The sequence below is a fragment of the Mytilus californianus genome, unplaced genomic scaffold, assembly GCF_021869535.1.
Source record: "Mytilus californianus isolate M0D057914Y unplaced genomic scaffold, xbMytCali1.0.p SCAF_6, whole genome shotgun sequence".
NCBI lineage: Eukaryota > Metazoa > Mollusca > Bivalvia > Mytilida > Mytilidae > Mytilus > Mytilus californianus.
The window spans coordinates 64,100,186-64,121,245 of record NW_026262712.1 but is presented as its reverse complement, the minus strand read 5'-3'; the positions used below and the strand labels follow the sequence as shown (position 1 = coordinate 64,121,245).

General features: G+C 31.6%; 1 protein-coding gene across 3 annotated transcripts in view; it reads right to left on the bottom strand.

Annotated features, from left to right (window-relative positions):
- Positions 1-3,091: 3,091 nt before the first annotated feature.
- Positions 3,092-21,060, bottom strand: part of LOC127704710 (BLOC-2 complex member HPS5-like) — a 47,315-nt gene continuing 29,346 nt past the window's right edge. For all 3 annotated transcript variants that reach the window (XM_052208848.1, XM_052208850.1, XM_052208849.1), the window contains 10 exons: positions 20,482-20,637; positions 19,662-19,766; positions 17,980-18,090; positions 17,233-17,345; positions 16,053-16,368; positions 14,288-14,363; positions 13,952-14,023; positions 11,428-11,516; positions 10,272-10,348; positions 3,092-8,099 (listed from right to left, as the gene is read on the bottom strand). In XM_052208848.1, the coding sequence (XP_052064808.1) occupies positions 8,035-8,099; positions 10,272-10,348; positions 11,428-11,516; positions 13,952-14,023; positions 14,288-14,363; positions 16,053-16,368; positions 17,233-17,345; positions 17,980-18,090; positions 19,662-19,766; positions 20,482-20,637 (1,180 nt within the window). In that variant the 3' untranslated portion in view covers positions 3,092-8,034. The remainder of the gene's footprint in view (positions 8,100-10,271; positions 10,349-11,427; positions 11,517-13,951; positions 14,024-14,287; positions 14,364-16,052; positions 16,369-17,232; positions 17,346-17,979; positions 18,091-19,661; positions 19,767-20,481; positions 20,638-21,060) is intronic.

Sequence of the window (21,060 nt, the reverse complement as noted above, 5' to 3'; positions counted from 1 at the left end):
ACTGCAAGGTACCATACCACAAAGGGAAGGCTGGGATTGATTTTTGGGGTAATTGCCTAAAAATTTTAGGAATTAGGGGCCATAAAGGGGCAAAAAAACAAGCATTTTTCTAGTTTCAGGACAATAACTTGTGTGTAAGTGTATTGATCTTTCTGAAATTGTACTACAAGGTTCCATATCACAAAGGGAAAGCTGGGTTTGAGTTTGGGGGTAATTGCCCTAAACGTTTAGGAATTTGGGGCCAAAAAGGGGCCAAAAACAAGCATTTTTCTAGTTTCCATACAAAAACTTGTGTTCAAGTGTATGGATCTCTCTGAAATTGTACTGCAAGGTACCATTCCACAATCTTAGGTCCGAGTACACAGTTATTTCGTAGTGCATTTCTTTTAGACAATAAATGAAAATTAAAAAAATCCCACCTGCGCTTTCTCAATAATATTTTTACAGTGTGTTTTACTACTTTTGGGACAAATTATATCAAAATTATAGAAAACTTCATCGGCTCTAACTCAAAATATGGACAATTTTATGTTAAGGGGGTCTTGAAATCTTTTGACAGCTTCCGAAGTGCTTATTTTTAACCTTTTTCAGCTGGACCAAATCACTACTTTACTTTAAAATTCATGACCCAAATTTTCTTTACAGTGTAATTTCATCCCCCTACTTGCTATTTGAGGCATAAAACATGGAGAAATAAATTTGGAAAGGGTATAAAAAAAATGGCAAGTAACACACTGTCCACACTAGGGACTATATTTGTGGACAACGAAAATCAAAGGACGATAACTGTGTACTCGGACCACAAAGGGAAGGCTGGAATTGATTTTGGGGGTAATTGCCTCAAAATTTTAGGAATTAGGGGCCATAAAGGGGCAAAAAAACAAGCATTTTTCTAGTTTCAGGACAATAACTTGGGTGTAAGTGTATTGATCTCTCTGAAATTGTACTGCAAGGTACCATACCACAAAGGGAAGGCTGGGATTGAGTTTGGGGGTGATGAATCATAAGGGGGTTCAAATGATTTGGGGTGGGGGATTTTTTTTTCATTTTTTTTCTTAAAACTTTTCCATTTTAAATTGGTTATTTCTGATTTATATATAAAAGCAAATAATAATGATATGGTTTGAATAGGTCAATTAAAAAATTTTAAGTTCTTAGACCACATTCATTCTGTGACAGAAACCTATGCAGTGTCAAATATTTAATTACAATCCAAATTCAGTGCTGTATCAAGCTTGAATGTTGTGTCCATACTTGCCTCAACTGTTCAGGGTTCGTCCTCTGCGGTCGTATCAAGCTGCGCCCCAGCAGAGCATTTTATTATTTTTATTACTATTATTATAAAGCACTAGGGTGTTACAGTCAATGTTAAACTTTTCCTTACATATGATATCAAGATATATATTAAATTGTTATAAGTAAACTCAAAATACAAAAGCATACAAAAAAACTGTTTTCAGTGCATTTTTCTTGAATTAATTAAGAAATTCGACCAGCTAAAATAAGTTTCTAGATTATTATAAAAAAGTTTATGAAAAGATGATTGCAGCCTGAATATTATCCAACATCTTGTGGTGATGGACATTGGAAACAAAAGAAATTTGCAAAATTGAAAATGCAATTTCTTGGTCTTTCTTTAATGGCTTTAGCTTTGTTTTTTTATTTGACATCTTAAAAATATAATTATTAATACAAAATAAATGGAGAATGTGTCCATGGGACACAGATGATGCCCCGGCTTGCATATGACGTTATAAAAGGACATAACTCAAGAACTGTAAAAATGACGCTACCCAAATTTGTACTTGATCTGAGTTTTGTGGTAATAAGCATTGTGTATAAGTTTCATAACATTTAGTTGAGGCAAACTTAAGTATGAGAACATAAACGAAAAATTCAGCAATTTTTCCATTTGTAAAGGGGCATAACTCTAGAACGGTAAAAGTGACGCCACCAAAATTCATACTTGATCTGTGTTTTGTGGTAATTAGCATTGTGCATATTTTCATAACATTTGGTTGAGGCAAACTAAAGTTAGAGAACAGAAATGAATATTTCAGCAATTTTTCCATTTGTAAAGGGGCATAACTCTAGAACGGTAAAAGTGACGCCACCAAAATTCAAACTTGATCTGTTTTTTGTGGTAATAAGCATTGTGTATAAGTTTCATAACATTTGGTTGAGGCAAACTCAAGTTGGAGAACAGAAACCAATTTTGGGACGTACGGACGGATGGACGGACGTACAGACAAGGGTAAAACTTAATGCCCCCTCCGCTACGGTGGGGGCATAAAAAGAAATGTAGTATGATGACCACCAGAGTCTAAATGACATGTATGTAAGCAACTATGTAGGGCGCTGAAAAGCCTAAAACAATGAGTTAAATCCATACCTATATATTCAGCTATAAAAGACCCCAACATGACAATGTGAAACAATTAAAAACGAGAAAACCAACAGTCTAATTCATGACAAAACAATAAACAAACAAAAACAAATGACAAACAACAACCAATAGCCACCATACATTTACAAGCTACTGACTTGTTACAGGCACATACAGAATATGATGGGGTTAACCAGGTTTGTGAGTTCTAAAACATCCCCAGCAGTGTAACAGCACAAAATAAACAGCTGTGCCAAGAGCACATGATACACACTTATTGTGCATATTGATTTTGTGCAAAAATAAAATAGGACATTTAGGAGGCATTTAATCAGAAGTAAATAAAATGGCTATGTAGAAAAACTTGCATGAGGATACCTTTAGGCATATAGATATTGTGTTAAATATGACTGTTAGAATCACAACAAGTGTTTAGTTTTAAAACCTTCCTTTTCCTCCTCCTCCCCACCAAAGTGAACAGGGTAACTATGCATGTAATTTTCACTTAGGGTTACAATAAATGTGGAGTAATGAATGTCTTACATAATTATAAGACTCCAATAATAACATGTGTCATGGTGTTCCCAAATTTCATAATCAGAGAATATTTCAGTGGCTTTTAATTGCTATCTTTGAACCATAGTTAACTACTGTCACCTTTTAATACATAAGTTTTAAAGCCATTTCACAAAGTACAAATCAATATTCAACTTGAATAGTTTATTTCAAAACCTATAAATGATAAAATCATTAACATTTTTTACATATAAAGTTTAACTCATAAATTCACCTTGCAATAACTAACAAGTAAAATTAACAATCATTGTAGATACCATTAACAAATTGCACTTTTAAAGCCCTCAATACTCTTTACATAACAAACTACTAATGAGTTTGTTTAAGGCCATAGTTGTATAACAATTACATATCATTTATTTGTTTTCAGTAAATTCCTAAGACACTCTATCAAAATATAAACTAGAAAATTGTATCTTTTTAATACTTTCAATACCTCTGCTATAAACCAACCAGGAAAGAAATCATAAAGCATTTCAACACAAGTAGTAGTTCAAAAACAAAAAAATAAAAAAAAATTTATGGAATAATAATTTATTTTAAATGCTATAGCTATTGTATATTGGCTGACTTGAAATAATTGTCTTTTAAAATGTCACAGTAACCATCAACTATAAAGTTGACAGTATTCGTACTAAACCAGCATACTTTATCAGACAGAACCAATTAAAATCGATATGATAATAAAAAAAAAAATATTGTTTTTTTTTGTGCTTCAGTGTCTTATATATTGACAGATTGGTTCAGAAATTTCAAGACAGTTTTAACTGCATTAATCATTTTGATTATCCCAGGAATAAATTGCCTTGGCTATTATTGGCAAACCCTTTCAGAATTTTTGATCCTAAATGCTCTTCAACTTCTTACTTTATGTGGCCTTTTAAGATTTTTGATTCAATAGTCACTGATCAGTCTTTTGTAGACCAAACTATGTCTGACATACACAAGTTTAAGCCTGGTATCTTTGATGAGTTTAATTCTGTAAACAGATTATTTCATACATGATTATTTTCATGCAGTATACTGCAGTAAAAGGTTTTTCATTTTCTCACAATTTAATTGGTTAATCAAACTTTGGATGTGAACCATACCAATATGAAATGATGCATATAACTTACTGAAAGACTGCAGTACAATATTGCTGTTATCAGCATCTCAATGGTGGATATGAGGTATTGTTCTATATCTTGCTATGTACTTTATAAAACTCATAAATACTCATAAATACTATACATGGACAAAATATATCACCCTGCTATTTTGTGAACATAAAGAAATGTATTACTGGAATGTACAAAGAAATACAAACATAATAGAATCCTTAAAACTAATAGAAACGGCTATTAGTGATAAACAACAATATTTACATTTAAATAAAATGTGTCGGAATGACACGAATGGCCCCGCTTGCAAAAAACAGCTTGAAGCCATTTTTAGGAGTGGAAATTTGAGAATGAAAGTCCGCATAACTGTTATTTTCACAAAGTTTCCAAAGTCCAAATCCTTTAATTTCAGCAAAAATCAATGGAGCGGAACCAAACCTAAACTGGATCTGTAACTCAACATACTAAAATCAGCTCAATATGGTAACGTCTGTCTAACTGTTATTTTCACAAAATATTCAAAGTCCAAAGCCCAAAATTTCAGCAAATATCAGCAGAGCAGAACCAAACGTAATCTTGATCTGTAACTCATTATAGTGGACTCACATACTAAATATCATCTCAAAAAGTTTGTATAACTGCTATATTCATGAAATTTTCAAAGTCAAAAGCCGGTAATTTCAGTGGAGTGGGACTAAATGTAAACTCAATCTGTAACTCATCATAGTAAACTCACATACTAAAAATCAGCTCAATATGTGAAGGCGTTTAGAACAAAAGTCTGTATAACTGGTTGTTGCTGAATGACGGAATGACGGAATGAAAGATAAGGGTAAAACTATATATATACTTTGTTGCGGGGGCCATAAAAAATTTGTTATTAGTGAGAATAAACCAAAACTATTTACACATCTAAATAATATTGTGTGTTAATCCATAAGTTGGTACATGTACTTGGATGATATCTCCAATAATAAAAACAATCCACAAAGTGTATTGCATTATTTTGTATGAAATAACTCCTTATCAATCAGACACAACATTTCTTAGTGATAATTGATAATTCCCTTGCCCCTTGCACTCTTCAACATATCAATGTCTGATCTCAACAGACAATAACTAATAAAAAAAAAAAAACATTTATTGGTAAATGTCAATTCTTAGAAAAAATTATGATCTCCTTTTGAGGGAACTAGATTAATATGGCACAAATTAAAACACAACCTTTCCAGAAATACCTTACTGACTAATGAATTTCTTCTTTTCTTTTCTTTTTTTTTTGGGGGGGGGAGGGGGGGACAAAAATAATATCTTTTCATTAAATTTTTGTCAATTCTATTATTTTCAAAAGATATCATTATTATAAGCAAAAAATACCATGTATAAAACATTTATAAATGAATTATAATTGTATACTGCAATAAAAGACAACCACTATAAAAGTATGGAGATGTGGTATTATTGACAATGAGACAACTGTCCATAAAGACTAAAGGTCGAAGATGTGAACAATCATAGGCCACAGTGTGACCTTCAACAATGAGCAAAACCAATCCTGTACATGATCATTACAGTAAACAAAACCTGAGCACCATTATAAATTAAGCACCTTATCTGTGTCAATCAATTATCATAATATCTAACATTTGAGCTGCGTCTGATAGAAATCGACCTTATGCAAATGCACGTATACATGTACATGTGTAAGACTTTCATTGATGTTGGAATATTCAAATATAAAATAAAAGATGAATTTTGGTCTGTTTTGTAGGGTTCTTATAACAACTAAATTTTCAAACAGTTACAGACTTTTCGTAGAGATTTCTTCAACCTGAAATAGCTTAAAAGATGTATTGATATTCATTTGCATAAGGTTGATTTCTATCCAATGCAGCTCATTTTTTAGCAATACATTAATACAGTTATAAAATATACAAATCTTTATAAATAATAAAAACAAAATGCAGACAAAGTATTTACAAAAACTAAAAGTAAATAAATGGGGAATGTGTCCATGGGACACAGATGATGCCCCCGCTTGCATATAACATTATAAAGGGACATAACTCAAGAACTGTAAAAGTGATGCTACCCAAATTTGTACTTGATCTGAGTTTTGTGGTAATAAGCATTGTGCATAAGTTTCATAACATTTGGTTGAGGCAAACTAAAGTAAGAGAACAGTAACAAATATTTCAGGAATTTTTCCATTTGTAAAGGGGCATAACCCTAGAATGGTAAAAGTGACACCACCAAACTTCAAACTTGATCTGTGTTTTGTGTTAATAAGCATTGTGTATAAGGTTCATAACAATTGGTTGAGGCAAACTAAAGTAAGAGAATGGAAACGAAAAATTCAGCTATTTTTCCATTTGTAAAGGGGCATAACTCTAGAACGTTAAAATTGACGCCACCAAAATTCAAACTTGACCTGTGTTTTTTGGTAATAAGCATTGTGTATAAGTTTCATAACATTTGGTTGAGGCAAAATAAAGTGAGAGAACTTTACTGGTAGAACAATAAAAGCTATGTTCAAATGTTTTTATACACAAAATTTAGTTGTTAAGCCCCCGTTCCTTTCGGAGTCAACAGTGTAAACAAAATTAATGCCGAAATGAATTCAAACTGCCATTTATATAATTCAGTCATGATTTTTAAAAGAATTTTGTTAAAGTTCATTGTTTTATGACAATGCCCATATTGGTCAGACAGCATGGGTATCTATAAAGTTTTTAATTTAATCTCTTTTAAACCTGATAGCCTACATAACTGAGAAGGCCATGATAAAATATGTGTTTTACTTCCATCTTTTATTATTGTAATGGATTCCACATTGATTAGCACAATCTGATAAAACTACATCCTAACCATGATGCAGACCAAGTTTCTTACCAATAATAGTTTAAGGATGTTCGCTACTCTGTTTTAAAATAACAAGCCTTTTAAAAGACTGTTATAAATTGATAGTATATAAATAATGTAAACTAAAAAAGCAGAAAAAAATGAAGTGTCTGGGTGCTTGTTTTTGAGATATAAGCCATTGAAAATATGGCTGGAAATGATTCTCTCTAGATTTTTCATACATTTTTCATTGGCACCTTTTTTCTTTCAAAAACTATGAAAAAATAACAAGGATTTTATAAGATTTTCAATGATGGCATTTTAAACTATATGTAATCAAATTATGGAAAGAAAAGTAGGGGTTAGTGGGCAAAAATTTTTAATGGCACTACATGGAAAAACCAGAGGATTCCGAAAATCTGGCAAAAATTCAAAAACGAGAAGAGCAAACATCCTTAAAAGACTTAAATAAATTGATCATAAAAGAAATAAGACATCATACAACTTTAATGATAAAAGCAAACATTAAACCATATGCTGGTTACAAACTAACAAAATAAAAAAATATAAATTCTTTGCTTACACATTAAGTTATGAGGTATTTAAAGACATGCCGTCTAACAATCAAAATTACTTCTGATATAAAGATGTGATAATTTTTCAGTTTTTTTTTCTTTTACTTGCATTAAATATTTAAGATAGTTTTTTGGTCAGATTGCTCTCCATATGCTTCAGTTCTTATAAATCCTTGGCATCCTGATGGGTCGAGGTAAAATCCCAAAGCACTGCTGATGCATAAAGTTTACAAAGTGTTATCTTTTTTATTTTCTTTCTTCTAAATATATTAATAAAATATACCATGTAACCCATTCTGGATAAAAATATATGGCTGGAATGATCAATACCCTTAAAATTTGTTTCAAATTACATTATCTATGTATATGAACTCGAGTAATACACATAAATAACATTCCTAGTGTTGTGTTTAAATAGTACAGGTTACAATTACCCAAGTCTATACCCCAGACAGGTTTCTGTTCTTAATTTCATTATCATTAAGAGTATTACATTTTAATATGAGTACAGAAACTTGTTTAAGCACTTTGATTTATGGAATATATTATTCTTTCATTCTAATTCCAAGCATATGATGCACTCTCTAAGAGGACAGCAAAACTTGTGAAATCCATGTCCTGAAAAAAAAATACATTAAACTTTAAGAATAATGAATGAAAAAATATCAGGGTTACAGCACATTTTTCCTTAAATAGTTCAATGAGAAATATGATTTCAGGATTCAAATCAAAATCAAATCAAATCAAGTTTATTGTACAAAAAAGGCCTCCAGCCCACGGTACAAATATTAAATTACACAATTTATAATTTTGCCATCTACAGTTACATATTACACAATAAACAATAATCACATTACATATTCACATATCATCATATTTATAAATCAGTCATCAGTAGTGTTCATTTCCACTTATATTTTACTATACATTCAAAATGTCAAAACTTCATCTCGAAATACTTTAGCTTTCATAATATATATTGCCAGATTTTTTTAAAATACAAAAATCATCAGTTTTAAACAGATTAATCAGTTTTTCTTTGTTAGGATTATTATGACACCATATGGGTAAAAAATTTCTCCTTATATCACACAAAATCGGACAAACAAGTATAAAGTGGTATTCATCTTCAATTTCATTTGTATTACAAATTCTACATAATCTATTTTCCCTAGGTTGATTTTCATGTCTACCTTGTTCTATAGCAAGGCTATGATTAGAACATATAATGGAAAAAATTTCATGTTTGAGCTTAAATGACAGCTTTTGAATATTTTCATTAATAATAATAACATCTTTAATTTTCGAATAAAAAGAACATTTGGAAGAATTACCAATATAATCTGACCAAGTTTGTAAGTTCACATCTTTTAGTCTTTGTTTAAATAACAACATAAACAGTTTTTCAGGATTAATGTGTTATGCTGCTGTTATGCACCTTTTAAATAACCTAATCCTGTTACTCAATACATTTAAGGACGATCTATGTTTTACCTAGTTCAGCCCAACACATGCTATACAAAGTGTCTGTTCAAGTCAGGTTGGAGATTTGTGCACATGTTATTCCATTTTCTTACATGGACTTGAAATGTATGGATTTTTTGGAACAGTTGTCAAAGGTGAAATACAAGAATTTGTTTTATATGTGTAATGCATGATAGATAAATGGGGAGAGCATGATTTATTTATTAGTTGCATTATCAGTTTATTGTTATTGGCTTTGAGCTAGCTTTCAGTACTGTAAATTCAGAAATTATTGTGATGTTTTTATTATTGCGAAAAATGCGACAGGGTTATAATTGCAATAATCTAAACTCGCATTTTGAAATATTTCATATGATTTAAACAGGATTTTTCTCAATATCGCAAAAATTAGAATCACATTTTAGACTAGAATGACAAAATCGCAATAATAAATGCAAGCAATAATTTCTGAATTTACAGTAACTGTGAGTACTCTTAGATCAGTCCTTTGTTTTTGTGTCAGTTTTTTGTGCTTGGTTCCAATCTGATGAGTCAAGACAATTCCAACTGATTTTTGGGTTGTTCTTATGTTGTGCTGTTATTCCACTGTCCCAGATTAAGGAGAGAGTTGAGCCTTTGGGGGCCACTTCAATCCTTTAGTGTTAATGATGAGTTTCTGAGACATCCAATACCCTACCCTTTTCATATATTTAAAAAAACTAAATTGTTTACTATGTTGACAAAAATATACCATAACTATCATGATTAAGCTTTTTCATGGAAATATAATTAGATTGGACAAATATCTGATGTATTTACGACTGGGGTTTTAATAGCATCTGTGAATAGAAATCAATATCTGATTAGTGTCAGATGCTTGTGATTCAATGATTCAGGCAGTAATTTTTTCATGTATTTCATTTTAACTCCTCAACCTTATCATATACTATGAAGCTTGAAAGAATGATCTATTCCAGTGGTTCATTCCTACCACTATTTACATAGTAAATGGCCCACCGAGTGTTGAATGCTCACAAACATGTTTAACCCAGCCACATGGCAAAAGCTCACATTGTATTTTAGGCTTAGTGTTGACCAGGCTAAAAAAAGTGTTCTCTTCAGATAAATGTTAAAGACATAACAGTAACTGACTGAATGAAAATCACATTTTAAAGATTTATATTTCAATTGTTCTCATGAATTGGATTATTTCATACATCCAAGCCATATTATCTCTCCGAATCACCATTAGAAAATACCATTATGGAATACAATTAGTCAATGACTTAATACATTCATTAAATGTAGGCAACAGTGACCACTTACCACAAGGAAATATGAGTACTCCAGGTTCCACATGAGATACTGTCTCAGTTAATTGAATGTTACAGTTTCTGCAATTCCTGTAAGTAAAGAACCAGTTAATATTCATATTCAGATGTGACAAAATTAATATTTTTATATTGCCATATATCCAATACAATATTTATTTGCATTTGTATAATTTTTTTAAATTTAGTCATTTTTTTCATTTTTGTAATGGTGATTATGGCACATCAAAATTAATTAATACAACTGCATTTTTGTAGTAAATTCTCAAAATTTTAATTCATCGAACCATATTGCCACTGTTTATTATTCAACAAATCTGTTTAAAAGTAAATTATCAATATAACTCGATAAATTGTGTATTTATATGAACATTTTATATCAAATTATTTCAATGCTCATTAATTTACATAGAACTAACTGAATTTCACAAAATCATCACTTTTATTTTTCGCATTTTATGCAGAAGCACAAATTCGAAAAAAAGAAGTCATCCAAAAGAAAATATGAACTCTGGCAATGGATGGCAGGGTCAAAACATTGCCTTTAGGTTTACACAATTAAGCATTTCTTGATAATAGTCTTATCTTTCCACATCCAGCTGATCAGATTGTAATTTCATACAAGTTCTATGCATACCGAAATAAAATGGGTTTTTTTTCCACCAAATATTGATTTAGATAAATGGAGAATGTCTCCATGGGACACAGCCATGGACACAGATGATGCCCCTGCTTGCATATAACGTTATAAAGGAACATAACTCAAGAACAGTAAAAGTGATGCCACCCAAATTCAAACTTGATCTGAGTTTTGTGGTAATAAGCATTGTGTATAAGTTTCATAACATTTGGTTGGGGCAAACTTAAGTAAGAGAATAGAAACGAAAATTTCAGCAATCTTTTCCTTCTGTAAAGGGACATAACTCTAGAACGGTGAAAGTGATGCCACCCAAATTCAAACTTGATCTGTGTTTTGTGGTAATAAGCATTGTGTAAAGTTTCATAACATTTGGTTGAGGCAAACTGAAGTTAGAGAATAGAAACTAATTTTGGGACATATGTATGTACAGACTGATAAGGGTAGGTAGCACTTAATGCCCCCTCCATAATTATATGAATATATAAAACTGTCAAAAAAACTATTGGTAAACCTGTTGATTTTTGTACTGGTTCCCCAATGACTCTCCATATCCTCTCTGTAACGTCTGCTGGTCAAACTGTGATCTGAAGTCATGTAAAGCTGTAGAGTAGAATTAAATATTAGCACCATTATATCTATATATATTATTATATCTTTTTATTTTATAATATCTATATATATTATTTGCACTAGAATTCTGTTTGAAATGGTGATAAGTTGATATCTTTAAAAGTGGTTATTACTTCATTTTTTTTTTATATCTCATCCTCTACTACAAGGGGGCGTTTAACGACTCAACTTACAATTGACCTTTAATACCACATCATTGATACCTCATACTGAATTTACCAGTATGTAATAATCAACTTTTTTATCCAGTTTGTTTGCACATAATTGTTTTTTTTATATGTAGGTCCCTTTAAGTTCTAGCAAACTTGAACATAAAACTATAAATGTTTGTGTCTAAGATAATAGTAATAACTTTTTTTACTTTCAGTATAGATCAACAGTGAAGCCTGTCTACACTTAGGTTGTGAGTTTTAACCCCTCATGTGACAGGTGTATTTGAGTCCAATCTTATTTGACTGGAATTGTCAGTATTAAAGCCCAAGATCAGTGGTTATCATGGAACTCTGGCTTCCTCCAGTAATTAAAACTGGCTACCACAATAGTGCCAAATAGTTCTGCAGTGGCGTTTAACATTAACAATCAATCATCAATCAGTATGAAGCAATACAGTACAAATTTTGAAGGGAAGTAACTCTTTTCAAAATTGGTTTTTAGACAATGTACTTATGGCAGCCCTATTAGTATTGGATAAAAGTTTGATCTTCTTTCAATCAATAAGAAATATATGATATCACAAGCTTAAACTAGAAGTACTTTGAGCAAAGCTCACAAAATGATACCCTCACACCTTGCAAAGTCCATGATTTGAAAAGGGAAACCCCAAAATTATTCTAATAAAAAACACAAAATAAGAGGTGCATAATAGCATTATATGGTTAAGATTGTTAAAAAGTTTCAAAAATTGTAATAAGGGGTTTAGAAGCTGTAGCTGGTATAAAATGGGTTTCCCCAATTAAAGCAATGGCTAAGTCATTGCTTTGGTAAGGAAACCCCAAAAATGATTTGGATAAAAAACTAGAGGCTCTAAAGAGCCTGTGTCGCTCACCTTGGTCTATGTGCATATTAAACAAAGGACACAGATGGATTCATGACAAAATTGTGTTTTGGTGATGGTGATGTGTGTTTGTAGATCTTACTTTACTGAACATTCTTGCTCCTTACTATTATCTCTATCTATAATGAACTTGGCCCGGTAGTTACAGTGGAAAATATTTTGTAAAAATTTACAAAAATTTACAAAATTTATGAAAATTGTAAAAAATTGACTATAAAGGGCAATAACTCCTTAAGGGGTCAATTGACAATTTTGGTCATGTTGACTTATTTGTAGGTCTAACTTTGCTGTACATTATTGCTGTTTACAGTTTATCTTTATCTATAATAATATTCAGGATAATAACCAAAAGCTGCAAAATTTTCTTAAAATTACCAATTCAGGGGCAGCAACCCAACAACGTGTTGCCTGATTGGTCTGAAAATTTCAGGGCAGATAGATCTTGACCTAATGAACAATTTTATCCTCATCAGATTTGCTCTAAATGCTTTGGTTTCAGAGATATGAGCCAAAAACTGCATTTTACCCTATGTACTATTTTTTAGCCATGTCGGCCATCTTGGTTCGCGGGCGGGGTCATCAGACACATTTTTTAAACTAAATACCCTAATGATGATTGTGGACAAGTTTGGTTAAATTTGTCTTAGCAGTTTCAGAGAAGAAGATTTTTGTAAAAGATTACAAAAATTTATGAAAAATGGTTAAAAATTTACTATAAAGGGCAATAACTCCTTAAGGGGTCAACTGACCATTTTGGTCAAGTTGACGTATTTGTAGATCTTACTTTGCTGAACATTATTGCTGTTTACAGTTTATCTCTATCTATAATAATATTCAAGATAATAACCAAAAACGGAAAAATTTCCTTAAAATTACCAATTCAGGGGCAGCAACCCAACAACGGGTTGTCCGATTCATCTGAAAATTTCAGGGCAGATAGATCTTGACCTGATAAACAATTTTACCCCATGTCAGAATTGCTCTTAATGCTTTGGTTTCAGAGATATAAGCCAAAATCTACATTTTACCCCTATGTTCTATTCTTAGCCATGGTGGCCATCTTGGTTGGTTGGCCGGGTCACCGGACACATTTTTTAAACAAGATACCCCAATGATGATTGTGGCCAAGTAGTTTCAGAGGAGAAGATTTTTGTAAAAGTTAACGACGACGGACGCCAAGTGATGAGAAAAGCTCACTTGGCCCTTTGGGCCAGGTGAGCTAAAAATAAAATAAGAGGTGCACTTTTAAAAAAAGCCACATTCCATTTTAGGATTTTCCCTTCAATAAGATAATCTTCTATAGTTGAATTTAAAAAAAAATCCACTTGTAAAAAATTAAAATATATATTACCATGCTGTCCTGCTCTTCAACCTTTACATCTTCTGCAATCCCTTCTTTCTGACTGTTCACTAAGAACTGTAACTATCAAATAAAGAATAAAATGAAAGAATTTTTTCAATTTAGACATATTAAATCTTACAACTTACTGAAATATAATATTAATCATCCCCAAGACATGCCTGGTGAAAAAGCACATTTTGAGTTGTATTTTACCAAAAATATAGCTAAGAATCAAGACCGTTACTCGTTTTATACTCCTATGCTACTTTAGTAATATATCAACTATGTGTGTTTTAAATTTCAAACTAAGAAGTCACTAAATTTAAGCAAGAACTAATATATTACCTCTGGCATAAGTGTATTTGGTTTCTTTGTCCATAGGTAAGAATCTAACTTCTCTAGTAAACTGTGTGTAACATTTCTGTAAATACATATTATTTTTTAGAGCAGACAATACAATACAAATCCATTTATATGATGCATGTTTGTGCATTTACACTATCTATCAACACATTCGCCCCCAAATGGCCCCAATCCAATCTGTACTTGTGATTGAAACAGCCATTCCTTTGTCGCTCGTATAGCCCTCTTAATTTTTGAAACTGCTCAAGCTGAACTGTGTGGATAGCAGGGAGTTTAACTTGCAATTCAAGGTCCATAAATTCTCTCCATAGTTATTGTTATTAAAATTCAAAAACACAAGGAGGTATTATATGGTCAGAAACATTCTAGTCTGTAAAAATTAGGTCAATAATCTGTAAAAACAGAAATTGTGGCACATTGGGTTGCCATTAATGTTTCCCAAGCAAGACAAAAAAGTCACATTTACTTTTACTTCCAGTAACCATGGATGGGTTGCTGTAACTATTGAGTCAAATTAAAATTAAAAAAAATAGGTGTGGGTTCATACCATTTGGAACATCCACTGTCTCCCATCCCATCTCCCTTCCATGCATTCAACCCAAAATCACATTACATAGTTTTATCGATCAGCATCAGTTACATTATCAAGAGTCAACAAATTTCATTTAATTTGCATATTTTTAAAAGAAATTTTTGAGAAAATGCACAATTTTCAGAATTTCGATTTCGATTGAATTTGTTCAATGCTTCCTGCATACAGTTTTATAATCATGCAAAAATGAATATTCTTAGAAAAAAATCTGTTTGTTGTATGTCAGAAATGCAAAGCTTCGAAATGTTATTTAAATAAGAAAGCATTTCAATGATCTTACAATGCAAAGGTTAAGCATTGTTTGCTTTAATAAATATGAGTGTACAACTGGAGATCAGCCCATGACATCCAGCTCAGTCAGCTGTAATCTACTAGCAAGGCTAGTCAAAGGTGTTTGTAACTCTTCAACAATCAAATAAGGAATGAAACACTTCCCCATTTTAAGAGTATGTAGCAATATTTAATATAAAATTCTTGCTACAATCAAATCATCTATTACAAATATGGATATTTTTTTACTTTGGTGCCAAATGTAACAGCTGAGCATTCTTTTCCTTCCAATATTATTACTGTACTCCTGAAGATTAAAACCCTAAAACTTTACACAGAAGTTTGTCCAATTGATGGGAATGACCCCCTCTCCCCCTCCCCCCCCCCAAAAAAAAGGTAAAAAAAAAGACAACTGCAGGATGTTTTTAAAGACATTTAATTGCATACCTTTTGCTCCAAGTGCCAAGCTCTCTTGCACAATAAAGAACCCTTTGCAACAATTCTTTGACAAGTCTTGTAAGAGACTTGAATATCACTCTCAGGTGTTTGAGATGTCTATGTCTTACAATTTTGCCACAGTTAAATTCATAATTTTTCAGGAATTTGATAATAACATTGCTTTTAATGTATCTGTACCACATTGAAAACAATGGTAACAGAACAGAATATTCAGAATGTAAAATATTACTAAATGTAACATGATTACATAGAGTATACCCACATACTAAGCAAATGCTATTTTTAAAGCTTTCTGAAAAATTCAGAAGTTTACCGAATTCTTAATATAGATTTTGTATGAACATCCTGGCCTTTTAAGCAATCACATGGTTTAAACCGTACTGATTCCTTCACATTTCTTTTTTTTCCTTTTTATAATAAGCATACCTTTGTTGTCTATGGATGAATGAACTAAGAACACATGATTGGAAGAAAGGGAGTGAAAACATCTGATCTGTCATGTTACAGTCTTTTATAACATGGACTGTAGTTACTGGTCCTAAGTTCTGTAACATCAACTGTCCTATAGCATTCCATGTAATTGGGGGGCACTGAGGAATGCAATGGTCATCTCCTCCTTCTGACCATGACACTAGCTGGTCATTTGATTGATCAGTGTCAGTTGCTGCAGTATTTTGGTGATTTAATGAGGAATACTGACTCAGAAACCATTTCCAATCTTCCACTGAACTTGGAAGTATTCCTGCAAATAAGATATGACATAATAGCATGTTTGAAATATTTTCAGGAGTTGAATTTATCAAAGTCTTACTAGTGCCGTAGTGGGGCGGTAGGAGGGGGTGTGAAATATTTTCAGGAGTTGAATTTAACAAAGTCTTACTAGTGCCGTAGAGTGGCGGTAGGAGGGGGTGTCATCCAGAATTCATGAAAAAATAAAGCATTCTTTCCTGGATACAGAAAAATTAATCATTAATTCCAGAGTCCCAATTAGGGTAAATCCTGAATTCCCACAAAGCTAAATGTCCAATCCCAATTTCCTGAAAAAATTAAGGCCTAATCCGGACGTCCTGGAAAAAGGTCCTTCCACTCTCTTACTAATACCAAAAAGTCAAATGCACCTTATGACTATTTGTCAGCCATTACTGGCCATCACAGATGCTCCCATAAAATTTTGATGTCATTGAAGAAAATGTCTTACACAACAATGCAAAAGTGATTTTGTAAGACATCAATAGTTCAAGTGTTGATAAATCTCAGGTGTCACAGATTCCGAATAAGCGCTAAGGTCTATTCTCTAATGGTGTGTCTTAAGCTCTTCCAGTGTTCCACTTCACAGTTATGAGATGGGACTAATCCAAAATATTATTAGCATGATTTCAAAACCACAAATATTCTTTCTAAATAGTTATCATACCTTTTATATAACAAGTACCCTATGAAGATAATACTATAGAATTGATTGCACCAGTGTTTTTATCACCCTAGCAGAAATTAACTGGTTAATAAAATCCAAGAAACAATTCTTAAAAATGGTAAATCTTCAGTCCCAATGAAAATAAATTTGGACATCTTTTACAAAGATAAATATTTATGAAATTTTTCAAACCATTAGGTTGATTATTATCCAGGAGTTTGACATCATTTAGATACAGTATAAGCATGAGCATCTCCTCCAATCTTTCCTTATGTTTCAACAAAACCAGCAGGCCATTCCAATATCTAAAAGTGAAAATATAAACTGACAGATTCTAACAAAATGTGTAATGCAAATGTAATTTCATGAAGGTTTTACCCAAAAAGAGTGACGATCAATTTAAGCTTTGAAATGAAAGTGGTAAAAAGATAAAACTGCTAAAAAAATTAATTTTGCAGATTGATCTTTATAAGAATCCATTTTTAGGAATCAACAAAAGTGCCAGTTTAATTATAGCGATTTTTGAAGAATTAACAAAAATGACAGTTTAGTTATTGCGATTTTAGGAAAAGCTACATACAGATATATGTCTTTGATATCAGAATGGGAGTTCATATTATTGCGATACTTAATTAGTTGCATTATTCGCATTAATAAAAACCTGGCAAGAATTTCTGAATTTACAGTATTAAAAACATTTCCAAACCTGGAGAATAGCAAAATGGACGCTAAAGCCATAACGGACAATCCTGACTTAAATTCAAAATAAGAATTTTCCTACATGAAAAAAAATATAATCTTAAGAATTGTCATATGGTAAAACTTGGATGATAAATTACAACTAAAAATTGTATATTCCACCTTAATAGAATTCCTGTTCTGTTTTATAAAAATAGGCTTTTAGAAACAAATGACCTTTTTCAACAACTGCTCTCTTACCCCTCTTGACTGCATAAGTTCAAATGATGCTGTATCAAATTTTCATTGGTTACTGAAATCACATGATCAATTATGTCTTGGTCATTCCATTTCAAACAGTGGCTCATCGATCTGTCGAAATGAAGAGGAAAATATTTAAATTAATGATAAAATTAATATTTGTCTTCAAATGAATCTTTTACTGTAGTTTCTAAAACAAATGACATTTTTATTTCAAGGAACCATTCAAACAACCTCCAGGTTTAAAAAGAGACAAGCTGTGAGTCAAAATTCAGACCTCATAAATTTATATATTCTTTCTCTAGAGAAGTCCAAATTATCCATGCCTTTGGTTTCATCAAAGTAGATCCACTTTTCAAATACTTCCTAATTGATAAATTGTTTAATTTGTTCTGGTCCTGTAATCCTTTAAATATATGACCCTAGACTTCAGCAATTAACATAAAATCAATCATATAAAAAAAATAACACTTATTGTTGTCTCCATGGAAATGAGTCTGGACTCCTAACACTTTTTAACTCCACTTTTTTTTTTTGTGAATAAATGGTGAAAATTATTATATAAGCAATTCCTACTCAGTTATTTTATGTTTATGAGTAAAAGGAATTGGATTACAATAACATCTATCAGTAAGTCATCTAGATTTATGTATAAAATATCTAAGATTATAATAAACTGTTGACACAGAAATATGTCTTGCCTGTCGGCATAAAATTCAGAAAAAGACAATCTGATGAACAGCAACATTGCTTATTAATTCAAAGTCACTGAACCATGTCTTAGGGTGCAGGGCCTAAAAACAGACATCAAACTAATATGTACTGATAGTCATGCAACTTTATACAAAATATCATTGATCTATCATATGTAGTTCTTATCAAACTGACTTAAACAGAAAACTTAACATTGAAAGTTGCTAATTAATTCAAAGTCACTGAACCATGTCTTAGGGGACATAGCCTCAAATAGTCGTCAAACTGATATGTACTGATAGTAATGCAACTTCATACAAAATATCATTGATCTATCACAAGTAGTTCCTATCAAACTTACTTAAGCAGAAAACCTAACATTGAAAATTGTTAATTAATTCAAAGTCACTGGACCATATCCCATGGGGCAAGGCCTCAAAATAGTTGTCAAACTGATATGTACTGATAGTAATGCAACTTCATATAAAATATCAATGATCTATCACAAGTAGATCCTATCAAACTAACTTAAGCAGAAAACTTAACAATTGTTGACACCGTCATCGCCACAGCCGTCACAGGAAAAGCAATCCCTATGTCTCACTTTCCGCGACTTTCGTCACAGGTGAGACAAAAATGACATATGATTACAATTATTATTGTTAAAATACCTTTGATTACAATATTATGCATAAAATACCTTTGATTACAATCATATGCATAAATTAACTTGGATTACAATTATATGCATAAATTACCTTGGATTACAATTATATGCATAAATGACCTTGGATTACAATCATATGCATAAATGACCTAGGATTACAATTATTTGCATAAATGACCTTGGATTACAATCATATGCATAAATGACCTAGGATTACAATTATTTGCATAAATGACCTTGGATTACCAATTTTTTGCATAAATGACATTGGATTACAATTATATGGATAATTACCTTGGATTACAATTATATGGATAATTACCTTGGATTACAGTTCTCATCCATAACTTTCTCTTTATGGTTTGCAGTCTGGAGTAATATTTCTAGCCATTTCTTAACAACCATTTCATTGTCATAGAAACTGTGCCTGTTCAAGCAATAAAACGAAAAACATTTATATTCTGTACATTTACATAACTTTCATTTTGTATCTTAAAAAAAAACGACTCAAACTAACAAACCCTCAGTATTTCCATGTCCCCCAGATCGTGTTGGGCAGGGGACAATAAAATATTATAACATAAACATATCTCATCTGTTAACCAACTAATCTGATTGATTGTATAACACATGTTATACAACTTGTTAAGTATTTGATTCGAAGTAAGGTTCACCGTAAAAGAGAGGCAAAAGATACCAAAGGGACATTCAAACTCAAAAAGTCAAAAAAGAACTGACAATGCCATGGCAAAACATGAAAAACAGACAGACATACAATAGTCTACAAAACACCATAGAAAACTAAGACTAAGCAACACAAACCCCACCAAAAAAAGGGGTGATCTCATGTTCTCCGAAGGGGTAACAGACATAAGGCACAACATTCTCTATGGAGATCAGATAAAAAGATTGTAATGCAAGTGCATACCAAATATATTAGACAACTACCAGTATTGCAATATTTTGCTATGTAGAAAATGCAACATCAATGTCTTGGCTGCTGATACTTGTGTTCTAAATGTCATTAAAAGATATAATTTGCTTTAAAAGTATAAGAGAAAATAAATCTTGCAGTATAAATAACTGCTTTGGAAAATGCAGTACTTGGGAAAATCTTTCCAGATAAAAATAAAACAACTTACTCAGAACTGTCTGTGACCCTTGCTTTCATAAATTTATAGAAATAGGTTTCCACTGGCAGCAAATAAAGGTTACAGAAGAAAATAATGTCCTGAGGACAAATTGTAGCAACATCTACACACAGGTCTATAGCTTTTGTTGGATTAAGCTCAAATAACCTGAAAGAAACAACATCAATGGCTTGTTTTTTAAATGAAAATATTTAGAATAATGGAATTTTGGTTTGGATACTGACTTTATCAGGAAGAATATCAAGCAAGCCAGATATTATATATGTCAAGCTGATATTAGAGCTGATTAAGTCAGTACCAAAAAACAAATTGCCATTATTCTTTTTAATAGTGATTTGTCTTAACAATATAATTTTTTTTGGTTTAGAATATGAACTATCATGAAATATAAAGTAAAACTGTTTTTACAAAGATAACACGTTGCAATGGTTGTTCGGTTGTATGAATGAAGTCACATGCATTTCATTGATTATTGATGTGGATGGACATGAAGGCGTGACATTACAGCAGTGTTACCTGACGTCATTGCCTAATATTTTCAAGTCTCACATCATGTCCATTATCTACCTC